Source organism: Falco punctatus (genome assembly GCF_963210335.1).
Source record: "Falco punctatus genome assembly, chromosome: 1".
Taxonomy (NCBI): domain Eukaryota; kingdom Metazoa; phylum Chordata; class Aves; order Falconiformes; family Falconidae; genus Falco; species Falco punctatus.
In genome coordinates this window covers 77,697,471-77,722,456 of record NC_137580.1, presented here as the reverse complement: position 1 = coordinate 77,722,456, position 24,986 = coordinate 77,697,471, and the positions used below count along the sequence as shown (strand labels likewise).

Sequence of the window (24,986 nt, the reverse complement as noted above, 5' to 3'; positions counted from 1 at the left end):
TTGAATGTTTATCTTACTGTAGTTTTCTTCAGGGATGTTTTTGGAGTGCTGTACTTAAAATACTCACTAAAGATTAACTTTTTATTCCCCTATCCCCTTTTTCATCTTTAAAAGAGGAATTGATAAAATAATAAAAAGTGCAACCCGAATCCTTCGCTACTATGCCTTGCTTCTGGCTGTTTCGTTAAAACAATTGTATGGATGAAGCAAGAAAGCTTTTGGCTTTGCATAGCAAGCTGTGTTCACAACACAGGATATCATACCAGCTGGTCAACCGCTGACTGTATAGAATATATCAGTGGTGCTTTTGATATGTAGATACTATGAGGATGAGCCACATCCAAGCCCCTTGAAGGGCTCCATCTTTTGTTTCAGGCACTGTGACATGTGGATGTGCAGATAAATTCAATGAGAGTAGGAAGGAAGAGCCTTTCACAGAGGAGACAGATACTCAGTTAAAAAGTTTTTTGAATTCTAAACAAGTCTTTATTTATATTTATTGTATCTATTAGTTACATTTGTTTCCTATTTTAGCTTTTAGGTAGTGCATTTATTGTTTGTGATATGCTCTTGTAATAACTCTTAAATAACATTTATTGCATTTCCCTTTGATAAAAAAAATTGAAATGAAATATTTTGTTTGATTGATGGTAGACTGTCCACAAAAAAAACCACTTTAAGAACTGTGTAACTAAAAAAATACATGGATAGGGAACTCTAAACCAGTTCCTGTGCTAGTTCGTGACTCTTGCTGTCGTTTGTTTCTAGTGTTAGTGTAAACAACATCTTGGCTTCATTATGTTTCCTTTTGTAGATATCTGATCCATGCATGATCTATGAACAGCACTCGTGAATTGATTAGAACAGAGCAAGTTGAAACGCTCTTCTGGCTAAGAAACTGTTTGAGCTATGTTTGTTTATTTTCCCATCATTACCCAACAAGCTATCTGAAAAACAGTATATTTATAGTTATGGCTCAGCAGGTAATTAAGAATGTAAGTCACAGAAGACAATCACAAGTGTGACTGAAAACCTATGCAGTGCTTAACTTTAAAGCTTTGGGATTAATAATTGAATTTCTAAACTTTCATTATGTTACAAGCTTTAATATTTTCTTTCACCCAAGGGCATATAATTCATTTTTCCATTGATCTTAGTGATAACCTTCTTGAGAGCTGGATAAAAAGATGGTTATCATCTTACTGTAGCCCTGGTTCACGGAAGCTCTTTCAAATCAACAAAGTTAATAATAGTTTTTGAAAATTATTTTGGGGCAGTGTGACTTCGTGTCGGTTTTCAGGTAAATGGTCTGTTCATATTTTTAGAACAATTGCCCTAGCTAGTCACTATGTGCAGAGAAAAACTCTTATCAAAGCTAAGTCAAAGGCAGCAGCCATTGGTTTCTGGTCATTTGAAGGTATTAGTGATTTAAACGTAGTATGAAAAGGATGTAGGGAAAGTAGCATTCACACAATGTACATTACAGCAGTATAAGCATTTAACTGAGCTTCTCTGTTTCTTTTGCCTGTAAAAGATATTTAGGCTTGTGTTTCTGTGTCTCCTGCCTAAATCAGATGCTTGAAACAGAGGCTATGACATTCCTCCTTTGTATTTCACTGAGAATATTTCTGTGAGTGTGGTGGTTGGACCCTGGCTGGATGCCGGGTGCCCCCCCAAGCCGCTCTGTCACTGCCCTCCTCTGCTGGACAGGGGAGAGAAAATACAATGAAAGGCTCGTGGGTCGAGATAAGGGCAGGGAGATCACTCAGCAATTGCTGTCATGGGCAAAAGAGACTCGGTTCAGGGAAATAATTTAATTTATTGCCAATCAAATTATGGTAGGGTAATGAGAAATAAAACCCAAACTTAAAACCCCTTCCCCACACTCCTCCCTTTTTCCAAGCTCAGTTTCACTCCCAATTTCTCTACCTCCTCTCGCTCAGTGGCGCAGGGGGATGAGGAACAGGGGCTGCGGTCACCTCATCACACATCTCTGCTGCTCCTTCCTCCTCATGCTCTTCCCCTGCTCCAGCGTGGGGTCCTCCTCAGGCAGACAGTCCTTCATGAACTTCTCCAACATGGGCTGCTGTTCTTCACAAACTGCTCCAGCGTGGGTGCCTTGTGGGGCCACAAGTCCCGCCAGCAAACCCGCCCCAGCCCAGGCTCCTCTCTCCATGGGGCCACGGGTCACGGCATCCTTTGGGCATCCACCTGCTCCAGCGTGGGGTCCCCACGGGCTGCGGGTGGGATCTGCTCCAGCGTTAACCCCCACGGGCTGAGGGCACAGCCGGCCTCCCCATGGGCTTCCCCTGGGGCTGCAGGGGAGCCTCTGCTCCGGCCCTGGAGCACCCCCTGCCCCTCCCCCTGTGCCGGCCTGGGGGGCTGCAGGGCTGCTCCGCTCACATATTCTCACTCCTCTCCTGCTGCTGTGCAGAAACTTTTTCTCCCCATTCTCAAACATGGTATCCCAGAGGTGCTACCACCATCACTGACAAACTGTTTTGGCCAGCGGTGGGTCTGTCTCGGAGCCCCCTGGCATTGGCTCCATCGCACATGGGGGAAGCTTCTGGCAGCTTCTCACAGAGCCACCCCTGTAGCCCCCCTGCTACCAAAGCCTTGCTGCACAAACCCAATACAGTGAGGAATTCGGAGGTCTTTGCATTGACTTGAAGATACTTCGATCAATTTTTTGTCATAATACCATCTGTTACTTATTTATGCCAAAAAATACATATTGAGTACAACAGACAAGTCTTGTTACAAGAGCTGGTTAGTAGTTTAGCGTTAATATTTTTTTTTTCAGCACAGAAGTACAGCTTCTGCAAAATGAGCATTGTTTTGAGGACGTTTTGATTTGCTGAAAAAATAATTTCCTCCAAGATTAATTCTGATTTCTTAAGTGAATAGCATAGTGTATCATGTGACTAAAATGTCCTGTAAGAGTTGTAGAGCAGTCTGGGAGCTTAGTCCGTTGGAGAAGGATAAAAGGAGGGATACAACTGAGGACATGCAAATTTAAGAATATAAGAATTATTAACTTAATCAGCCAAAAGGCAGATTTAAGTCCAGCATCTTATCTCTTTAACAGTGTCTGGTAATGGATAGTAGCGCTTGTACGGAACAGTCCCCCCCCTGACATTTTTTCTTTGTTTTGGCAGTGTGCAATTTAGTGCTGTACTACTTCCATTACTGTACTGTGGCACCATATGTAAATGCGATTTTATGTCAAACTGACTTAAAATAAACTTTTTGATTTAATCCAGAGCACCAGAATAGATTCATTCCAGTTAAGGATGTTGACAAGTTTTGTTTTATTGAAGAAAATGGAAATGTTGTTGTTTAACAGTCACATCTTAGGACGTTTTCATTGCATGAAAAGGTTTTGCTCTGTTTTTATTACAATACAGGTTGGAAACAAAAGTTAAAATACCAAAATTTCATTTTGGGGAAAAACAAAAATCTAAACTTTGCTTAACTCCATGTATTATACAATGTTTAATATATAGCAGATTGTAATATGCATCAAAGTGAAATGGGGATGCATCCTTTCTAAAGAAAACAAGGCCATTTTTATGATGATTAATGATGTTTTCCTGTAGTATTGTAGGAAAAAATAGTTTATTTTTAAACTACTTCTGGCATTTTCATACAGCATGTAGTACATTTGCTAAACATATGAAGAGGTTCACATAAATAACATTTAAAATTAGGAGTGTTTTGTTTTGGAACATTTTGAGGCCACTTGTTTTTTTTAAACTGCAGTTTCTTCAATTACTATTTTTCTGATCTTTCATACAAATTGATAGCATATTCAGAATGCTGCAGATCAGAGGAAGATGTCTGAGACACTGGTTTAGCTCACTAAGTTTTCACTTTCTAAGAGTTTGGAGTTAAGTCACAAAGGAAAAATTAGTGGTCTCAGCTGAGTAATTTGTGAACCTTTACCTTCAGTGAGGTCTTATCTAATGAGAAATCTAACATGAAGAATACAGGAAACGGTATATTCTCCTTGAAGCACACAGAATTTGCTGTAGTAAGTGTGAGAGGACAGATTTTGGCCCTGAAAGAAAGCCGTGTAGCAAAACAGCATGGAAAAATATGCGTAGTACCAGCTCTTAATGGATCTTTTTTTTTTCTTTAATGAATACAATCCAATAGAATCAACCATCTACGAAGAGAAAAATTCCTACAAGCTATCTGCCAAAAACTCAACCACGCAACAGTGGGGTGACAGGCGTACGTGAGATTCATTGTGCATGACACAGCACAAAGTATTTACAAAAATGCTGTAGCCCATCCCCCTTCCCTGTAAGTCAATGACAGATCTTGGAAACGGAAGAACCCACCAGATGAGACAAAGAGTGAACTGCCATAGCATTGCACAGATGCTGAGGGCTGGTAACCAGAAAAATGGAGAAAAATTGTGGAAAAATCATGCCCAAACCTCCCAATTTGGAGGAGAGGAATAACGTGAGATTTGTACAGTTCAGACAATCAGGACTTTCTCTTTGACAGAGACTGCGTGAGTTTTAAGAACAGATGTACTTAATGTACTTCATGTTCTCAGATAACCTAAAGGAAAGAAGAAAGCGGCAGGTTACACAAAGAGTTCAGACAGCCTTGGCAAAATGCCTTCACGCTGTTGGACTGGTAAAATGAATATAGTAGGGGAGCGCATGTAGTAGAAAATCAGTTCGTAAGTATTTAAGATGAGCACCTGGAATGTTTCGTAATGCTCTTAATATAAGAACAGCAAATACATCTGATTGGGCTGATATTAGGCTTCATTCTATAGCTGTGCTGGAAACATGCATCTTTTGATACAGCACCTTCAAAGAAATATCATCTCCGATTACCTTGGCAGTTGAGTTTTTTTAACAGGTTTTGCATTGAGCTATTTTTGTATCAGCAGGCTGGCAGCTTGACTGAAAAGGTCCTGGATTAAAGAGATGTTTTTTGAAAACTTCAATAAGCCAGGCAAGCAAAGGTGACCTGGTGGGGTGGGGTGGCAGTACTGGAGCTGTGTGGATTGTGTGGGGAAGGCTCTGCCTTTGTCTTTGAAAATGCAGCAGTTCACCAGGCCACTGTCCTGCCCAGCATTGCTTTGATTCTTGATGTGAGGGTTTTTAAAGCCCCTGTTTTATGTGGAAGTGTTCTTTGGATGCAATCAGACAACAAACATACTCTGAGCTACTATTATGTCAGATAAAAGGAAACAAAACAAGGCAGAAACAGAGGAGATTTCTCTGCCATAGCAAATTACGTCTCTTTGCTTATATGCTGGTTTACTGACAAATTACCATGGCGGTTTTGGTTTGTGGTTTTTTTTTTTGTTAGGGAAGAATTACTTCAACATGTAGTAGTACAATATAGAAATAGCTACATCAAAGTAATAGTTGTTTTTTCTGTACTAAGTTTAGTTTTGATGTCCTTTGAGTCATAAAACCTTTGTTGTGCTAACATTAGGTTGTACTAAGCAAAAATCCCCAAACCCAAACCCTAGTCCTGTCCCAGGAGCTTTGTAGTAGGTTGACACAGTGCGACAGCAGTGGATTGACATGATAATCAGTTGGTTCAGTATCTCCAGGTTTCTTTCAAGATGTGCTGTAGAAAAGAAGAGTTTTTTAGGAGCTGCATTTTAGATTTGACAGTATTCTGAAGAATATGTAGCAAAAATAAATTTGTTGACAGTTTAGGGGGGGGGGTCAATTGAAATTTAAAATGGGAGGAAAAGGATCAAGCAAAATGTTTCATTTGACTTGAACATTAAAAATAAAGGAAATGAAGCAATAGTTTTGAAAAGCAAGCAAGAAAGTGAATTCCCTAACCATTTAGCGATTGCTGTGGTCACCAGAAAGACCCGCTGGAGTTCTTTCTTTGCTTTGAGAAACATTGGATCTGTGTGCCTTCTGCTTGATGTTGTAATCACCTGATTAAAGTTGGGAGTTGCAGGACGTGTTTTTTTTACCCTATTAATATTTCTTTAAGCATTTTGGGCAAAGTGGAGCTGCTTCCCAGCTCAGAATAGCCACATGTACTGGGGGCTTCATAGCTAAAGCAGTGCCATTTCTTGCTAAATGAGAAGTGTGAGAGCGTTTTGTTGCCTGCAACTCAGAGTGCTACTGCCTGGCTTGTAGCTGGTGGGGCACGTTCAGCTTGCTTTGCTTGCTCTCTTCATTGAGAGTTTGTTCAACGAAACACTCATTTTTGAACCAATGAAGGGGTTTGGAAAGCTCTGAATCCAGCTTGAGACCTTTCTTTGATGGGCTCTTACTGTTGCTCTGAAAAATTTGCCTCCTTTAATCTCTCGGCTTCTCAAAATGATTGGAAAAAAGCATTACGAGTTTCTTTTATCTTTCTGCAACTTTTCATGGAATTCATGAGCATTTTTTAGGATTGTCCAGCACCTGAGGACTTTTTACAGAAGATAATTTATAAATAAGTTTTTCCTCTACAAAATAAACAACCATCATGCTAATTTGATTTGTAGTGAGCTTTGAACCATGCATTGACTGCACCACTGAAATCTTAATATTACCTCTAATTTAAGTTCCTAAAGTTTTTTTAAATAAAGAATTTTAAATTTTGGTGGTGTTTTGATAGCAGTTAGGCCGGGCACTTGATTCAAAAAGTTGGTAATGTAAACAAAAGTACCACCTTACATTTTTAAGTCCAGCCCTCTAGCTCACTACTTCAAGTTTCAGAATTGTTTAACCTTTTAATGGCTAGATGGCAGATAGGAAGGCTGAAAGAGGCTGGCTTGACATGTTCCTTCACCTGCCCCTGAGCACTGGGAGGCATGTGGCCTCCTAAACTAGCAAACTGTAGTCTCCAGAGACAAAGCAAGTTTGCATCCCGAATAGTCCATTGCAAGACGTTGTCTGAAAGCACTTGTGTAACAGAAAACTGAGCCTAGACGATGCAAAATCATTCTAGTACTAGGCTCGTTCCCACTGTTGCCCAACATTAGAGGCTGATGCTCAGGTGGGTATTCTGCTTGTGAATAATGGAACTTCCTTAATTAGAAATTAGTATTTTGTGTATTGATGAGTACTACTTAGCTCACTAAAATTGTCTGTAACCCATAGTATTTAAAAAAAACGTTGTGCTTGTGGGAGAGCCTCACTGTTAAAACTGTGTACATTAGCTAATAGATCCAGGTAGTGGTTTCTTACATTGCTAATTACCAACCTTGGCAAATTTGGATAAAGTGCTCTGGAATAGACTTCCATATGCTAAGCAAAGTCTTGTGATTAAGCACAGTAATTAAAGTTATTAAACCAGCTCTTTGAACAGTGCATTTGGCAGTGTTATGGTTACCACCAAGAATGCAGCTTCACTAAAAAAGGTGCATTTTAGGTACAGTAAATTGCTAAAACTGGAACCTAAACACGATGCTAAGATTAGAGCATAGGCAGTGAGTTAGATAAATAGAAATGTCAAGCAGAAACACTATTATTCTTCACTAGAACAATGATGAGTTTAATGTTAATGCAAGTCCTCACCTAACTGCATCCACCTCTCGGCGAATGACCCTGTCTATGCTCATCTTCAAAATTTTTCCAGCATAAAAAGCAAACAAATATGTGCATCTGCACTGAGAAGATGGCGTGCTGGGCTGGGCGAGACATCCTCTGAGTGTATCGGGGGTCAGCACAGACCTACACAGTATTAACAGTAGGTCCAGTAGCCAGCTTGAAGGTGAATTGGGGTGATGAACCATGCGTACCTTTTTGCCATCTGCTTACTGTCTGAGCTGTGTTTCAGATCATGCCAGCTGACCCCCTCCTAGGGTATTTGCTGAAGAAATACTGCTATCGTTTAAAGTTGTTAGGGTGTTCAGTGTTGTGGTCTTAGGGAACACTACTGATGTAGTGTTGTGGATTTTTATTCCTCTTGCCATGTTTTAAAGTTGCTTTTTTATTTCATGAACAATGAGAAAATACTAGAAGCTGTTTACATGAGTACACATTTCTATGCAATCCAAACTTTGTTACCGAAGTTAGCACATCCTGATTTTTATCTTTGCCTCTGCAATGCTTGACTAGTGGAAAATGTTTTGTATACCTTTGAAAGTCTATAAATGTAGGGCTGGTTTTTGCTTTGCTTACCTGAGGACCCTGTGGAAAAGCAGGTATGTTTTCAAAGTGGTTAGCTCGGAGTATGTGTGGAAATCCTATTGGGGTAACCAGTGTTATTTCTGTCACACAAAAAGTGCTTTTGATGAGTGGACCTACTTTGGTGATGTATGCTGTTGTAATGTTAGAACTGAACATGAAGATGATCAGAACTAAATTTTAAAAGAATCACTGTATGCAAGTGCCTGTCTCCCGCCTTTAACTCTTGAGAAACAGCACTTTGCAGCTAACCCACCTGTGGAGTAGGATGCATCTCCACATCAATAACAACAAAAACCCATGAGAAACTTTGTCATAGCCAGAGGATGGCAGGTGCCATAGAGTCGTGTCTTTCACTGATGTGTTTGCACATTCTGGGTGGATAGGGGATTTATTTACCTTTTGTTGTTGGTAGGCACGAAGTGGAGAGCAAGAACTTCTTGGAAGTTAATGCCCTAGCGTGTACAGTGAGTGAGGCAGTATGAAACAGATCAGAGTTGTCAGTCGTGATTTCACCCTTCATTAGCACTAGCTCTCACGGTACATTGAATCCCCAAAACTGTTGTAACTATGCTGGCCAGTGAGCTCAGATCGTTCTGCAGCAAAGCATCATAAATTTCAACGTGACTGGGCTGAGCTAACGTCCCCTGGTGCAGAGCCGTTCCCGAACTACAGCCTGCAGTGACAGTTGCTAACATGCAACCAGCATTGCAGGTTCTGTCTAAAATGTGATGCAAATCGTGATAGGCAATGTCTGCATCATCTTCCTGATTCATAAAGGTTGGACTCTGCAGTCAGTTACACCCGTGCAGATCTAGTCAAGAAAATGAGACTGCCAAGGTGCGAGGTGGATGTTCATACTTCACTTGGTATGTAATGATGATTGTTCACCTGCGAAGCAGAATTGATTCCAGCTCTCTTGTGCAGAATGTAGAATTACCAGAGGGAAGATCTTCAGTGCGCTGCAGTAATATAAACAATTAAAAAGGGAATTAAGTGTTATTTAAGGCAGCAGGTAAAACTATCCATTTATATAGGGAGCCAAGCTGTAGGAAAGAAGGTGGCATTTTTAATGCAGTGATTTCTTAAAGTGGAACCAAATTTGTGTCTGTGGTGTTCCCTGCTGGGAACAAGCGTTCCTTGTCTTTTAAGTTTGCTGAAGCCACAAACTGCATGCTGCAGAAGACTATGGGAATAACAACAATAAGCCTCTGCCTTTTCCTGATTACAGAACAGGAAAGAAGGGAAAACTGTGACTCTCTTCAGCCTGTTACTTAGCCAGGCGTGCTTCTGTTGAGTTTCTCACACTGAATGTGTGACTTACACAGCTAGTTCCTGCTGTGTGCTTCTTGCAGATAGCCCCATTTCTGCCTTTGCGATGTGGCGCTGGGCATCTCCTGCACTGCGCTTCAGTGGATCAGGTACACCTAGCCTGCTCTGAGGTGTGCAGGCAGCTGCTTTCGACCCAGGCAGTCATGACTGTTTTAGTCAGTCCGGTGTTTTTACCTAACCATATAGAACGTAGGATCCCAGGTGTGCTTGCTTCTACAGCTGCTTTCCTGTCTGTATGGTGCCAAAACAGAGTCTAGTGTGGTGTGTTCCCCAACGTACGGTAGAACTGTCTCACATGTCTGTGTAAATTATAGATGAGCAGACACAATGCTACTGCCCAGTCCTACAAATGCTGAAAGGAACAGAATGTACGTAATTAAAAGTTGACCCGGGTTATACAGTTTTCTGCATACTACAGTTTTGAGGCTGGAAGGAACCACATGGAAGACACGTAATTTTTACTTGGAATCTGCCACTGTTCTTAGGGCATCACTGGTCCTGCAAGAGGAGGCAGAGTTGGTGAGATGTACTTGCCTATTCTCCTCCCTCCCTAGGGCACAGCAAAAGGATGAAGAGAGAAAGCAAAATCTTTTATCCGTTTCCTTTTCTGTCTGCTTTCTGTAGCTGAACTGGCATGGACTGTGCTGTAATCCGTCCAGGTCACCAGAGAATGGATTTTGGTTCGAAATATTTCTGTTCCACCGGGTCTTCAGAGTTCCTGGAGTGGAGTACTGATTGCTCCGATGTTCTGGAGTCATTAGTTACTGCTTTGAGAGAGTTTCAATGTGATGCTTTTTCTGTACTTTTCCCACCCTTCACATACATCTTGAGGTATCAAAAATAGGAATGAAATACTTTTGGCCTTGTCAATAGAAAAATACCCAGTTGGTCAAGTTAGTCAAATACAGTCTGATTGGTTTCATTTCATTTGAGAGCAACAGTGTGTAAAATCCATGTTTATGCATTTAACCTCTGGGGGGAAAAAGGTTAAAACCTTTTTTCCTTTGAGCTACAGTTGCTCAGATGACCTCAGGAAATGCCAAAAGTTTATGTCCTTGGAAGACTAATTTTTTGAGGTATCTAATTAATCATAAAACCCAGTCATCAGAAGACAAAAAAGAAAATGAAAGGCCAAAATAAGGTTGATTCTTGGAAGTGCTCCAGTTATATCGGCATAGGAGCTGGATCAGCAATGAATTCTGAATCCATCTGTATCTCTGTTGTGTTTTTACTGTTGTTTGTCTCACTGGAATTAGTGTCCTTTGTTGTTAGTGGAAAGCGTTCTTCCTTGACCTGATCCTGAAGACCCTCTGAATGCATTTTAAGCATGTCAAGACAGAGTTTGTTATAATGCCCTGGCAGATAACTGGAAAGTATACCACATGCACATCTGAATATTTATAAGGATTTTATGTATTTTCCATTATTCGGCTTAAAAATGCATTGTAGCAAATTGGCGTTGTGGCTTCACCCTGAATTTTGAGAAGATATATTGTAGTTGAATTATGCACTGATTCTCCTAAGGCAGTTTGAGTTAAATCTAATTTTTACCCTATCTGGCAAATAGGACCACTAAATGTCTGACTTGAATGCCAAGCATCATCCCTACTAAACCTGTCTTGAGATTCAGGAAATTACAAAGGTAACTCACAGTTTAAAGGTTTGGTTTTATTGAGCTGCTAGAGGTTTTTTGTTTTTACCAGCTTCTACAAAAAGCCTACTTGATTTCTTGAAAATATCAGTTGGTATGTAGAAAGTTGTCCCTATTACCTCAATCACTTGAGTTTACTGCAACCTTACTACTTGGCCTACTGCAATTTTAGCATTTAGTGTATAGTTAAACTCAGTCATTGTTAAGAAGAATTTTCTTGCATTTGGTCGCCTCTCATCTTCATTTAAATGTTGAAAAACTTACTTTATAAGTAGTTCTTTGTGTGTTGCAAAATCTGTGACTACCAAAGGGTCTTAGAATATTGATGACTTTTTTGTCATCTCAGAATAACTGAAAGTGTTCTTTCTCCTGCGCAATGATAGAGCAGTTGCTGGAAACAATAAGAAAACCCCGTAGTAATGCTCCCTAGGACACAGTTATGTTTCCTTATTCTGCCTTTTACCTGGATGAAAGCACTTGGCCTTCGACTGTGTGCCTCAGGTTACAATTTAGTTATACAATTTATGAGGTTGTGAACATAACGTGATCTGCTGTATTGCTCTGTGATCTAGTGTTGACCCCTAAATTTAAGTATTTGTGTTCACATCATCTAGACCAGAGATTTCACGAGTGCTCTGAGGGCTAATGATTTTTTTTGCAGGTTTGTATATTCAATCATAAACCTTTAATTTGCTTGCAAAGGGCAATGAATGATTGTCTGTCATGGAATAATTAACAGGTATCAGTTTTGGATAATCATTGTGGACAGTTATGAACATTCCACAGAGAGCTATGGTTTGAATATAATTCTTATTGCTGAGACTGAAGTCTTCACTCAAGTAAAGCTTGTATGAACTTTAAAGAAAGCTTTTACTGTAAAAGATGGGACAGGATTCCTGCTACATTCATTCTTTTACCCATACTACCATGTTAAGTAATAAGAGTTAATGTGGGTTTCTGTAGTTATATAGAGAGTATTTGAAAATTGGGCATAATTATCATTATTACTAAAGACTTTTTTTAGCAGTCAAAGAGAATGTATTTGGAGACAGCTAGTCTTATTTAGCAGAGTTAAAGAATGAAAATGTATTTATCGTGAAGAAGGCACATCTGAAGTGCTGTATTTCGGGACAGAGCATTGCATTTTCTTTTCAAAGAATTATTTCATATAGTTTGTATATAGTGTAATTGTTAGCAGCTTGCAAATTCATCAGACCTTAGAGTTCACTATTAAAGGGTACTTTACCAGAAACTTGTGATCAGACAGGAGGTGATTGCTTCCCAGATACTTTAGTGGGATAGCCCACTCCCCTTAAGTTTTGTATTTTGTGGCTTCAACTCTGTCTGTGTGCGTGCTTTATTTGGGGGCTTATTCAAGCAGAATGTCTCCGCAGCCTGTTGGAAATAAAAGTTAACTTTGTTTGCAAAGATAAATTAAGCATTTTTTCCTCCCAATGCACTTCCAGATTCCTATAGACTAGTACTGGTAAAATTGTGTTTTTCCTAACATTGCTGAAAATTCAGAAGTCATCCACCAACTCAGTGAAGTTGTTCAAGATTTAGCTGAATCTGTGTTTCTAAAATCAGAATTATCAACACTGTGTTTTGACACAGAACTTAGCGTGCGTCAGTGGCTTTGTGCATGGTAAAGACCATACAATTTGAAAAAACTTGGCTCTCAGAGAGGAATTGGGAGTGCTGTCTCCTCATTGTCTGGTCTTCTCTTAGAGCAGCTGTATATGTTGTCATATATACTATTTTGTCAGCCTGCTGAATTTATTTTTTTTTAATATTTTTTTTTTCTGTGTGCTTTCAGGAATTATTTACCTGATCTCAGCTCTCGGCCACCTGGCACGTTCTGTGCTCTTCCTGACTGTTTCTGCACGGGACGGGGGTGGCCTTCCCTCTGCTGCCAATGCAGCTGTCACAGTCAACGTCCTTCAGGCTGCTTTGGCCCCTGCCGTCTTTGAGAGATCCCGGTATACTTTTTCTGTTCCTGAAGATGCACATGAAGACAGCCCAGTTGGCACTGTAAAGGCCAGAGGGCCTCCAAGTAAGTTGTGTGCTCAGTCAGGGATTACATTGCATTTCTGCTGTGACCATTAACTGGAAATATCTGCAGATAATTTCTTTTAAGCCTTCATATAATTTAATCAGTCTGTCGAGCATTAAATAGTATTTACTGTTGGTATTTACAGCAATTGGTGTAAGCGCTGCTTATCAGGATGCTCTTTAGAACAGATGAAGATTTGTGGTACTCTCCTTGGTGGTCCATGGAGATTGGCAATTGCTTCCATTTTCTTCTGGATAGATTTCTGTAATTGTAAATGGGGAGATGGGAAGCACATTGTGAAAGTGTAAGGAAGGGTTTGTGTGGCAGTGTGGCTTCTGTTGAAGCATTAGCCATGCAAGACACATCTCAGAGCAGTATTCATGATCAGAGTATTCAGAAGTTTCAGAAAATCTATATGAAGTGCTGCTGCTGCTGGAGAAAAAAAACCACCCAAAACCACCCAGATGACTCCCCTCACCAAAAAAAAACCCAAAGAAAGAAAGAAACAAAAAAACGCCGCCCCCCCCCCCCCCCCCCCCACCCAGTGCCTCGAATTAAGTGGTGAACTCCAGATGAATGTTTATGGAACCTTTTGAAAATGTATTTAATCTGTTTGGTTTCAGTCATTTTTGGAGGGAAAAGGATTAGCTCCTGCCAGGCCTTAGTCATAAAAGACCCTGTCCTGAGGGACATATGTATTTGATTCCTATGCAGAGCGGTGGGAGCCATGAGTCCACATACCAGCTTGATGATGGACCTTTACATTTAAGGTGGTAGAGGCAGAGGTTTTATTTAAGTTTGATTAGTCAGGTCCTCCCATGTTCTCCTTCTTGGAAGGACAATGCATTAACCACTGTCCTCAGGGTGAGGTAGCACCTGTGGAGCAGCCTTGGTAATAAGCCTGAACCTTTAGACAGCTTTTGCTTTAGGTGGCATCTGATGTATAAGAGTTATAGCAATTGTCATCCATGAGCAGTAAGTTCAGTAAAATGCAGTTCTTTCAGAGAACTGGCACCTGTTTCATTCCTGGCTATAGTGAATGCCTGTGTGTAGTGAAATTACCCCCATAAGACTAATTTATAGGAGTGGTTTTTCTGTATTTTAGATCAGGGAAAAACAAGCGGCTATTATACTATTTTCTGTATAGAATTTTATCATACCAGTGAGATGAAAATCAAATGGCACACCAGTGGACAAACTGTATACAGTCATATTTTACTGAAGGGCTCCGGGGATGGGAAGAAGGAAGCATAAAAAGCCCAAGAAAGTCAAAAGACTCTGTAGCTTACATTTGTTCTGCTGAATGTAACTGCATGCGTCCTTCACAGATTTTCTTACCAACCTTCATGTTACTACTTTCATATACCTTTTTACATTTTTTATTTCCATTTCTAGATTCTTTAGAAGTGGTTTCTTACAGAATTTCCTCCGGTGATCCACATGGAAGTTTCTCTATTGACCCCCAGTTTGGCATCATCCGCACCAAAAAACATCTGGACTATGAAACTCAGGCTGTTGTGATGCTGACTGTTCAGTCACAGTTGGGTAACTCCCCTGTCTACAGTAGCACCCAGGTCAACATATCTGTGATAGATATTAATGACAACCCTCCCGTATTTCTTACCAAATCTGATAAGGTAACTATTTCACATACCCAGCCTCCTGGTACTGCTGTCTATATTGCTCATGCAGAAGACAAAGACAGTGGTCTAAATGGGGTGATCAAATACAGTATTGCAAGCAAGCAGTCAAATGTGTTTAGCATTGATCCAAGCCTTGGAGTGGTAAACCTCAGCAGCACAGTGTTTGCAGATAAGCAGCAGGAATATACTCTACACATAGCAGCTGAAGACTGCGGAAGGCCTCCTCTGACTTCTTCGCTGATGTTGACGGTGATTATTGAAGAGCAGAAGGTGGGCCCTACTTTGTGTTTTCAGAACTTGGTGTATCAAGTAGAAATCAGTGAAGCTACCCCTCCAGGTGCCCAAATCCTTCAGGTTCAAGCCCACTCGCTTGATCCACACAGTGCTACCTCCAAGCTGATGTATTCCTTAGAGCCTAGCACAGAATCTGTTGCATTTGGAATCAGCTCTGATACTGGCTGGATTTATCTTCGGAGGCATCTGAACTATGAATGTGCACAGATCCTAAGTTTTAGAGCCCTAGTCAGCACCTCTGAAGATGAAGACCTCAGGCAAAATGCAAGTACATCGGTAATAGTTAATGTCCTGGATGAAAATGATAATTCTCCCATGTTTATGCGCGAGAGCTACTTCTTTGAAGTGGAGGAAAATCCAATTCCCAGGGGTGTGGTTGGCACCATTACAGCTGTTGACAAAGACTCAGGAAGAAATGGGCAACTTTCTTATTTCCTCTTGTCTGATGGGAAGTATTTCAAGATGAATTCCAACACAGGTAGCATTTTATGATTTGTCATCTGCCTAATACTGCTTGGGGAAAGCAGCCTTCCCTAAAGGAAGTGTAAAGCTTTCAGGAATAGCTGTGAATCTCTTGGGTTGATATGTGACTATTCTAACTCCCAGCTTCGCAATTTGGGGAATGAAATAAATCTAATACGTGTTCATGAAGAATTAACTAACTCTTAGTATTTTATTTTTTCATGACTTCATGCTGCTCACTTGGTCATAAGTTTCAGTGTTTGACTGTAACAAATTGAAAGAGTTTGAAATTATAGCTTCAGTAGTTCATATGAGGAACTTAATTGCCTGTGATTAAGTGCAGTTGAAAAGAACAGATCAGCCATAAATAATTGTAAGGGTAACTATGACATTTGGCAGTTACAGTGATTTAAAATATTTGTGAAAACTTCTGTAAGTTACATCAAGACTGAGTTAATGTTGTACAGGGCACCGCAGAAATCAAAGTGGCCGAGGGACATTTTCCACGGCACAGAGTATACTCTGAATAGCGAATCCTAAATGCCTTGAGTAATAGCTACTAAGTCCACACAGTTTAACACCACAGACCATGGCATGGAGAGCTCAGAGAAAGAGAATCCTCTGGTTTAGTAAAATGATCCATACTGAGCAAAGATCTGCTGTTAAAATTCCTGTTCCCAGCTGTCCTGTCCTCATGGGGAGTGAATAGGCTCTCGGAGAATTTCTCTGTATGAATGTCAAAATAAAATTGTCATTTCAAAGCAGGTTCCTGCTGAGTATAGTATGCTTATGGAAGTTTAAAGGCAAACAGAGTACTAGGAGTTAACCAAGAAGTTCTTGAAATAATATGTGGTTATCTGTGTGAAGGACTTTGGTCAACTGCAAACCTACAGATAGCTTGAGCATGGTTGAGCAGATGGGGAGAAGATTGGGTCAGATTTATTCACAGTGTTTACCAGAATGTATAGGAGACGTGAGGGTTCCTGATTAGCGTACAGACGTTGTGTTGAGAATTTCCTAACTCAAGGGCATAATAAAGGAAAAATGTCAGCAGTTAAAACCCTGTGCTTAAATATTGTCTGCCCTAAAGTGTGGTGAAGAAAAGGCCAGATGGATTTCTGTGGAAGGTCAGTGTGTTGGTTTGTACTGTGTTCTGCCTTTGCTCTGAGGCTTCCACTGTACAGTAAAGGATGTGAGATGGGACTAATGTACAAGTGCAAACTGTGATTGACACATTCGTATGGAATGGAGCTTGGACATCTCAGGTTATATACTTGTGATATAAGTAAGTTGTATTAGAAGACATGTATTGTTATTTCATGATAAATTAAATGTGTAATTAATTGCATGTAGAAAGATGAGTGCTAGCATATAGTAGATATCGAGCTCCCTTTCTCCTTCCTTTTCTTTCTCTGTCAGGTGAAATCATAAACTGGGTTGCACTTGACCGTGAAAAACAAGCTCACCACCAGCTGGCCGTGCTAGTGACTGACCACGGGGCACCGCGGCGTAACGCGACAGCAGCCGTGTACGTCGCAGTGAGGGACCTCAACGACAACAAGCCCCTCTTCCCGCAGGTGGCACCGGGGCAGGAGTTGCGCCTCAAGGTGGGTCTGGCCCCGGGGTGCTGGCGGTGTCTGAGCACCACCCTGTGGCAGGAGCCCAAACCCCCGTGCTGTGGAACAGGGACAGCACAGCACCAAAACAGACATGGTAACCCGTTCTGAATCGAGACTTTTTTTGTGAATTTCAAGATTCATGAAAGGGTTGCACTTTTCTGCCTTGTATACTGTTAGATGTAAAGGATATACATGTATAATTTCATTTATGGATGCAGTAGAATCTCTTCTGATTTCTAATCTCTGAGTCTGCTCTACTAAAGATTTTTGAATTAGCAATACAAGCAGACCGTAACAGGATTGTTAGAACTGTTATTATTTAACCATTTCCTGAAATACCGTTTGCACTGACTGTAAATGTTACTGAAATGGAAAATAGAACAACAGCTAAACCCTCATGTTATGGCAAGGAATTTATTTTAAGACTTGCTGTTGTCCATGGATATTTCTAAATTATTTATAAATTGCTTGATGACAGGTTTTGGAAGGGCAGCCATCAGGGACGCTCATTACCACTCTCTTTGCAAAAGACTTTGATTCTGGAAACAACGGTGTTGTATTATATTCAGTAGAATCAGGTAAGAATTTATAGTGTTAATTCATAAGAAAAGATACATTGAAATAACTGGAGCTTTAAGGGTGCCACGTATACAGGCAGGATTTTATGTATGTTTTGTGTCTGTTAGATAATGAAGGTGCCTGTGTAAATAGGAATCAGGACCATTATATATGTCTTATGAATGATCTAAGGAGGTGCAAGCTGCTACCTTTCTTCCCTTCCCCCTCTGCTCCATCTCCCCGGGGGTTTGGTTTGCTTGTGTGGCCGGCCAGAGAGCATTCAAACAGCACTCAGAAAAGATTAGGACTGTGATCTTGCACCGTACAGTTTAGTGTTTCAGTCAGTTGTTTAACATCTTAAAGGAAAGATGATCTCCCTTTTCCCATGACCAGCTGAAAATTTTCCTGCTAGAAGAATGGTACATGACAGTTTGAGATGGGGATCAGAGGGATCAGCAAATAATCTGAGCAAGCAATGAGGCTTGTGGTTTTTAGTTCGTGTTTCACCCTTTGTTCAGCACTCTGTTAGCCTGACATAGCCTGGCTGCTTAAAAACACTTACCTTCTTCAGTTTTCCCTGTAATTCCTACATGTAGTAGTTCACTTCTGGGATAAGCTATAGGATCTAGGGTTTTTTTGCAGTGAAATTAATAACAGAGCAGTCCTAAATTAGAGCGTAAGTGGGACTGGGGCATTAATAATGGTAAGAGACATAGCTGTGATCTTTTTCCTATATATCACTTGCTACACTTTTACACGAGAGAGAATTCCTTTCTGTAACAAGTGAGGAAAATGTGCCTGTTCCTCCTGCTTTGTTTCACTATTGGTTCAAAACAGCAAGAGGTGCTAAGAACAGAACTATTTATTTCATTTTGGTACCTGCTCTATTCTACCAGCTTAACGTAATCAATACCTTTCAATCTCAGTATTTGTAGTCTATGATAACTTGCATGTGGAGCATACTGTTTCATCAGAGCAAGAAAACATTTCCAGTATTTCCACCCACTCAGCGCATTTCCTCACGTGTTCCTTCCCGTGTAGGCAGAGCTCAAACGTGGGCTCAGTTAGTTTAAACTCATTACAGTTTTTTGTCACTGCAGAGACAAAATACTGCAAAGCTACATTACTTCTCGCTTTTAAAGACCAAGAGAATCTGTAGCTTCCTCTTGCCAAGGCTGAGATTACCAAAAGATTCCCGTGGATTATGTTATACTGTGTCTTTATGTACCCTTTTGACTTCTGTGGAGTAATGGAAGGACTTCAAGATCCAAATCCTCAAGGGCCAGCGAACTAACTCTGCTCTCTTCCACCAAGAGATGCTTTAAAAAAAATGAGACATTTAATAACTCTATTGAAAATTTTGCTGTTGAAATATATATTGATAATAAAAGACTGTAGAGTCAGTTTATGGCCATACTGTTATTCCCTTAATTTGGATACAAGTGACTGCCTCTTCTAGAGGGAATTGGACAGAATCATAGACTTCTGCACGATGAGTAATAGTATTTTGCACAAAATTGATCCCCCTTAAGAAAAAGGGAATGAGTAGTATATAACCCTTTGTTTGGAGGGTGACGGCCAGGCAACACGGGAAGTGTCCTTCAGGGGTCTCTGGCTGTCTGTGTATCTAACTATATCCCCTTCCTTTAAACAGCACATTGGAGTTTCTTACTGGCTTCACTGTAGAGCCCTGGAGGGGAGTAAGTAAGAGTTCAGATTATAAAAATGACTAGCAACACAAAATATCCTTGGTCTTGTAAATGTTGTCTCTAGAAAGAACGAAAGGATAAAAACAGCAGCAAAAAAACCTCTCTAAAAGAGCCCTGCCAGCCTTGGAACTAGATATTTTCCTGATAAACAAATCCAGAAACAGCTGAGCTTCTCTGATACTCATTTTTGTTGTTGTTGTTAGTTGGCTCACAGCCTTTAACATCTGGTCTTCTGTTTCATGGTGAAGTTCTTGCCTGGTTTATATTTAAAATAGTATATTCTAGTTCTGGGACACTGTTCAGTACTAAAATATGAAGAAACATGATCTAATTTACAGCCATATTTGTTAAACACAAAGACATCAGGTTAATTGGCGGACTGCATGCAGACCAGTGCTCTTTTCAACAGTTGAGGGACTGCCACAAGATTAAGAGCTGTGAGTGTCAGTGTCAGCTGTTAAGAAGCTTGTAAGACTCACAGGGTAGTTTTTCATGTTCTTGAGACCTTAAAGAAATGCCAGGATAGCAGCAATAGAGTAAGCTATGCAGGAGGGCTAATGCCAAATTCCAACAAATTATGTAAGGAAAAATCTGTAAAAGAACTATGAGGTTTACCCAACAGATTAATTTTAGCCTTCAGAGGACAAGTATTTCCTTCAGAATGCCGCTCCCTCTTCCCAGGAAATCAAAACAAATCATCCATAAACATTTAGGTGTATAGAAATGCATGATCATATGGCCGTACCTCCGCTTCAGTGTTATCACTGAAAGCGTAACCTAGGTCAGAGGGAGGAGGATCCCGGCTATGTGTACTATTCCTTAGTGACACTGGCAATTGCAAAGTGATTTGTCTGCCCTTCTTTATGATTGTCAATAGGTTAGAGTATAGCATTTATAACAAAAATCAGTCTGTATTTAAAGTGCATCATAAACTATTGCTTTCTGTGTTAAGACTAGCACTGGCGAAGCAGAGGCTTTTACAGTTGTATTTGGACCAGTTCTGCAGATACATTGGCACTAGACCACCAGAGTGCTAGGAGAGGAGGAGCCTGGTTCGCACTGCATACACACAGGAGTTGGCAAGTGGTGTATGTGTCCGCGGATGAGTACTCGTTCTCCAGGGTGATTTGCAGGTAGCATGCAGGGAGCATGTCTTGAGAGGGCTGCATTTCTGCAGCAGCCCAGTGGTGTTCGAGCTCTGGGAGCCGTGGCATTGCCGCCTTCTTTTTCTGTTAAGAGAAACATCTTTTCTTTCCTCTCAAAGGAGAATGAGATGGCCAAGGCACTAACTATTTTAAAACCTAGGGAAGATACTGTTCTTCAGGACATTAGGTAAGAGTTAGCTGTACACAACCACTGTGTGCTGAGATCATGAATGTCTGAGAAAACTCTAGTGTCACCTTCTCTCTGCTTTCTGGGCCATTTTGCCTGAATGCCAGTGCCTGGAAGGCTTGACTGTTCTGCCAGAGTTCACAGCCACATGTGGCCTGGAATTTCTCAGGCCATCTTTTTTTGTCCAATACTGCAGATTATTATTTGAGGGCACAGAGCTGAGAAGGTGCCTGGGCTTTGGAGAACCTCATGTAAATGAAAGTCTGGCCAACGGGCTCGAAAACGCAGAGGTGGAAAATCTAAGGGAAAATGCTTATCCATTTATTGGCACGTTAAGGTAGAATTGCAAGCACAAGAAGAGACTGGGGCCATTAGAGTCTAGTTATTAAGAGTTGTAATTTTTTTCTGTTCCATGTTTCATCTGCTCTTCTCAATTTCCTTCTTTCTTGTCCATGTCTTCTATGCTTTCTTCCTTTTCTCTTCATACAAAAAGGGACATCTTTGAAGTATATGATATAAGCAGCAGTTGCCTAATTCAGGTGACTTACGGAGATGAAAGCTGAGCAGTTGTTTCTGGAAGTGCAGGGTGCACGAGCTTTTAGAGCAATGACTGACATGCTATTTGAGTGTAAAACCTGAAACTGCCTTTTCCCTTATTCCTCACTTTGAACTTCAAAAAAATGAGGATGATTTGGAGTGTATTTAGAAACTGAGCAAGATACCACTCACGTGCACATGCCCTCAGTAATCTTAGGTAAAAGTATTCGAAAGTGGTCTATCTCTTCTCTTAGCACATCATCTATGAAATCAGTTCAAAAGCAAGATCTGTCTTTAGGTAGATTTTTGAAATGAAAGAAATTAAAGAAATTGCTTTATGTACAAGATGTAATATAAAAGTTTGATTAGTCTGTAGATGAAGGGAAATCAATTTCATAAGGTTTTTTTCTTGAATTTTTTTCTCATTTGGAATGAAATAGCTACACTTTGAAACTGTCCATAAATAAATTAAAAATTAGACTGATAAAAACCACCAGAAAAATAGAAATAAAGATGTTTCAGTTTTGATTGTCTTCATAGTGCAGTACTAGATGAAATAGATGAAAATGAGACTTTCAAAATATAAGTCCCAAGGGGTTCTGGTTTTATACAGTATCTCTTTCCAACATTATTAGACTTTTCTGTTACTTTCATCACTGCCAAAATATGTGCACAATGGAGCGTTTCATGCAGTCCTGCATGGATTTGAGTGGAGATGCAGTCTCTAGTGAATAACGCTATTGGTAATTTCTTTTCTGACCACCTCTCCTTTATGTTATTCAGAAACGTAGATTCTGACCATTCCTTTCTCCTATGTATAAGCCTCAACCTTTCCAAAGCTCTGTGGACTGACACCTTCAGTTGAGCTTAGCTATCTATGTTCTGCTCCTTGAAACTGAACAAGTATTGGTCTTGATGTTAAGAGGTACTGACTACCCTCATCACTGCTGAAGCGAGGGTGAATCCTCATAGCCTCATGCTCAGATTGCAATTATGCACTTGCAATGTTTTTGTTCTCTGACTACCTTTTTTAAAAAAATTAATTTTTATTTTTCATTCAGTTTGGTAACTGTAGCTCCATTTTTGGTAGAAAAATTATGGGAAGAATGTTTGTGCTCATCTGTTTACTGTATTGTTTTCTTGTTAGTTATTCCTATCAGTTATTTTAAATGTCAGTTTTAGCAAAATCTTAAAAATATGCATGCAGTTCACATTATGTGTTCTGTTTTTCATATCCCCTGTCTTTTGCTTAGGTGGGATTTTGTGTCGTGAAACAGTATATGGAACAAAATAGCCTATCTGTGAACGTAGACATACTGTTGGGACCTAAACCAGGAAAGTAACCAAAAGCAATTTATGAAAACAGTAACACGGCAGCATTAATATTTTGAAACTATCATGAAGAATGCAGAACTGTCTCATTCAATATAATTGTCTCTGCATATTTGTCTTTTGTTGGCAATTTCCTTGTTACGTTCCAGACTGCAAGAGTCAACCCAGAAGGGACTCGTGGAGCACTAGAAACCTATAGTCAGTCAAAAATAGCAGAACAATATTGGGAAAAAACTCCTATTTGTTGGCTGTGAAAACCCTGTTTGCTTATTAGCCTGCTCAGTGTTTTTTCAGATTGTACAGGTGCAAATATTTTACAGTTCCAGGTGACATGATTGGATACAAAAATGAACATCTCTATGTGTAGCTAATTAATTTGCATGTGCAGATTTGGAGAACATAAACAGCTTCATGCTCACTTAGGTGCCTATGGAAATACAGTTCTTTATGGGTGTTTTGTGTACTACATCTGCACAGAATTTATTTTTACCACAGTTGCTTATTAGAATAGCAGCTGTTATGCTGCATGACTTTGTTTAACCTACTAGCACACCTTATTAAAAATTCACATAGAAAAATGTTGTTTGCATAGTATTTGAAGAGAGAAGTAGTTACGACAAATTCAGTTTTCTCAGTTTCAGGTAGGGTATACCAAGTAATAGATACTTTCCCATTTTACTAAATATTGGAGAGTAATCTGTATTGCATTCCTTGAAAATGATGGGAGGGGAGGTGGGTGGTGGCGGTCTCTTTTCCCAAGTAACAAGAGGTAGGATGAGAGGAAACAACCTCAAGTTGCACCAGGGGAGGTTTACATTGGATATTAGGAAGAGTTTTTTCACTGAAAGGGTTTTCAGGCACTGTAACAGGCTGCCCAGGGAAGTGGTTGTGTCACCACCCCTGGGGAGTATTTACAAGATGTGTGTGTAGATGTGGCACTTAGGGACATGGTTTAGTGGTGGACTTGGTAGTGTGAGGTTTGCAGTTGGGCTTGCTCTTAAGCATCTTTTCCAGCCTAAATGATTCTATGATTCCAAGTCACAGAGCTATTTACTCTTCTATGGTAGAATTTTTCTCTGAAACTCTAGAATAAATGTAATGTGATGTAGCTGCAAGTAGTAATTTTACTTAAAGTTGCTTGTTATTAGCATGCAGCTAGTCCTTGATGAGGGATGTAAACATAATTTCCAATATTCACATGTTGCTTTGCAACAATTTACTGTAAGGTTTTAGCTACCCCAATCAGCTCCTGGTTCAGAGTACAGACAGGGCAGGTGGCATCACTCAATTATGGTGTCTTAGGGGTAGATATGGCTCTCTGCTACCCATAGGCTATGAAGGACATGAGCCAGCCAGTGTATCCAGCATTACTTGACTTTTCATGCTGGTTCAGAGACCAAGACTTAATTCTTCCTCTGGCCCTGCCTGCCAACTGATGTTGGAAGTAGGAGTACCAGTCCTGGGGTGTCTTCTGCTTTCCCGTTGCATGCACCACTGGTGTCAATAATGATCCAAAATTGAGCAGTTGCTTTAGGACTCAATAGCATTTCTCTCTGTAGCTTTCTAAATCCAGAGTAAGAGGTTTATGTTAACCATGTACTCAGTGAAGGACGGAGATGTGAACCAAGTGAGTGCAGCAGGTTCCCTGTCCTCTGGGTCCTGCTCTTACCGTTAATTATGATGTGCAGTACTATGGAGGCAAGCTGAAGAGATCTGCAATAACTCGTATCCATTTTTTCCCCATAGAAGAAGGTATAGGATGTTTCCAGATCGATGCTGTCAGTGGGGAGTTAAGAACAACCCGGTCTCTGTCGCATGCTGAGAGATCTGACTACAGAATGGTGGTCACAGCCAGGGACCAGGGGATTCCTTCACTTCAAGGACATGCTGCTCTTTACATCCAGGTACTTGTTTATGTCGCATGGGTGGAACAGTTATGTTAGAAATTGTTTCTTTCAAAAACAATTTTGGGAGAAACAAGTTAAATAAGCTGAATAAAGGCAGAAATTCAAAATTATAAGCGCCTTGTCTCATGGTAGTTTTCTCTATTAATTTTTTCTGTTGAGGGGAGGAAATGAGAGGGCAGACTGATTTCGATTTGTTAAGAATACACAACAGCATACTGGGTTGTCTTGCAAATAGATGATGTTTGCAATTTAGTAGAGGCCATTATGAACACCAGAAAAGAGAAGGAAAAGGTAGGCAGAAGGAAAAGCAAATATCAAGAGGAGACTGAAAGTGAGGGAGAAAGTAGATTTCTTTTTTTTTTCCCCCCTCCGCTATGTTATTCTCTTTTTCTAAATTCTGTCTTTGTAACCCAGTATAAGGATAGCTTATTCCTTTGTGC

At 40.3% G+C, this 24,986-nt stretch overlaps 1 protein-coding gene across 1 annotated transcript in view; it reads left to right on the top strand.

The window, feature by feature from the left end:
• The window catches only part of DCHS2 (dachsous cadherin-related 2), a 250,110-nt gene that overhangs the window by 59,698 nt on the left and 165,426 nt on the right, over positions 1-24,986 (top strand). The window contains exons 4-8 of the mRNA XM_080384716.1: positions 12,917-13,153; positions 14,549-15,568; positions 16,972-17,159; positions 17,650-17,749; positions 24,386-24,543. Of these exons, the coding sequence (XP_080240842.1) occupies positions 12,917-13,153; positions 14,549-15,568; positions 16,972-17,159; positions 17,650-17,749; positions 24,386-24,543 (1,703 nt within the window). The remainder of the gene's footprint in view (positions 1-12,916; positions 13,154-14,548; positions 15,569-16,971; positions 17,160-17,649; positions 17,750-24,385; positions 24,544-24,986) is intronic.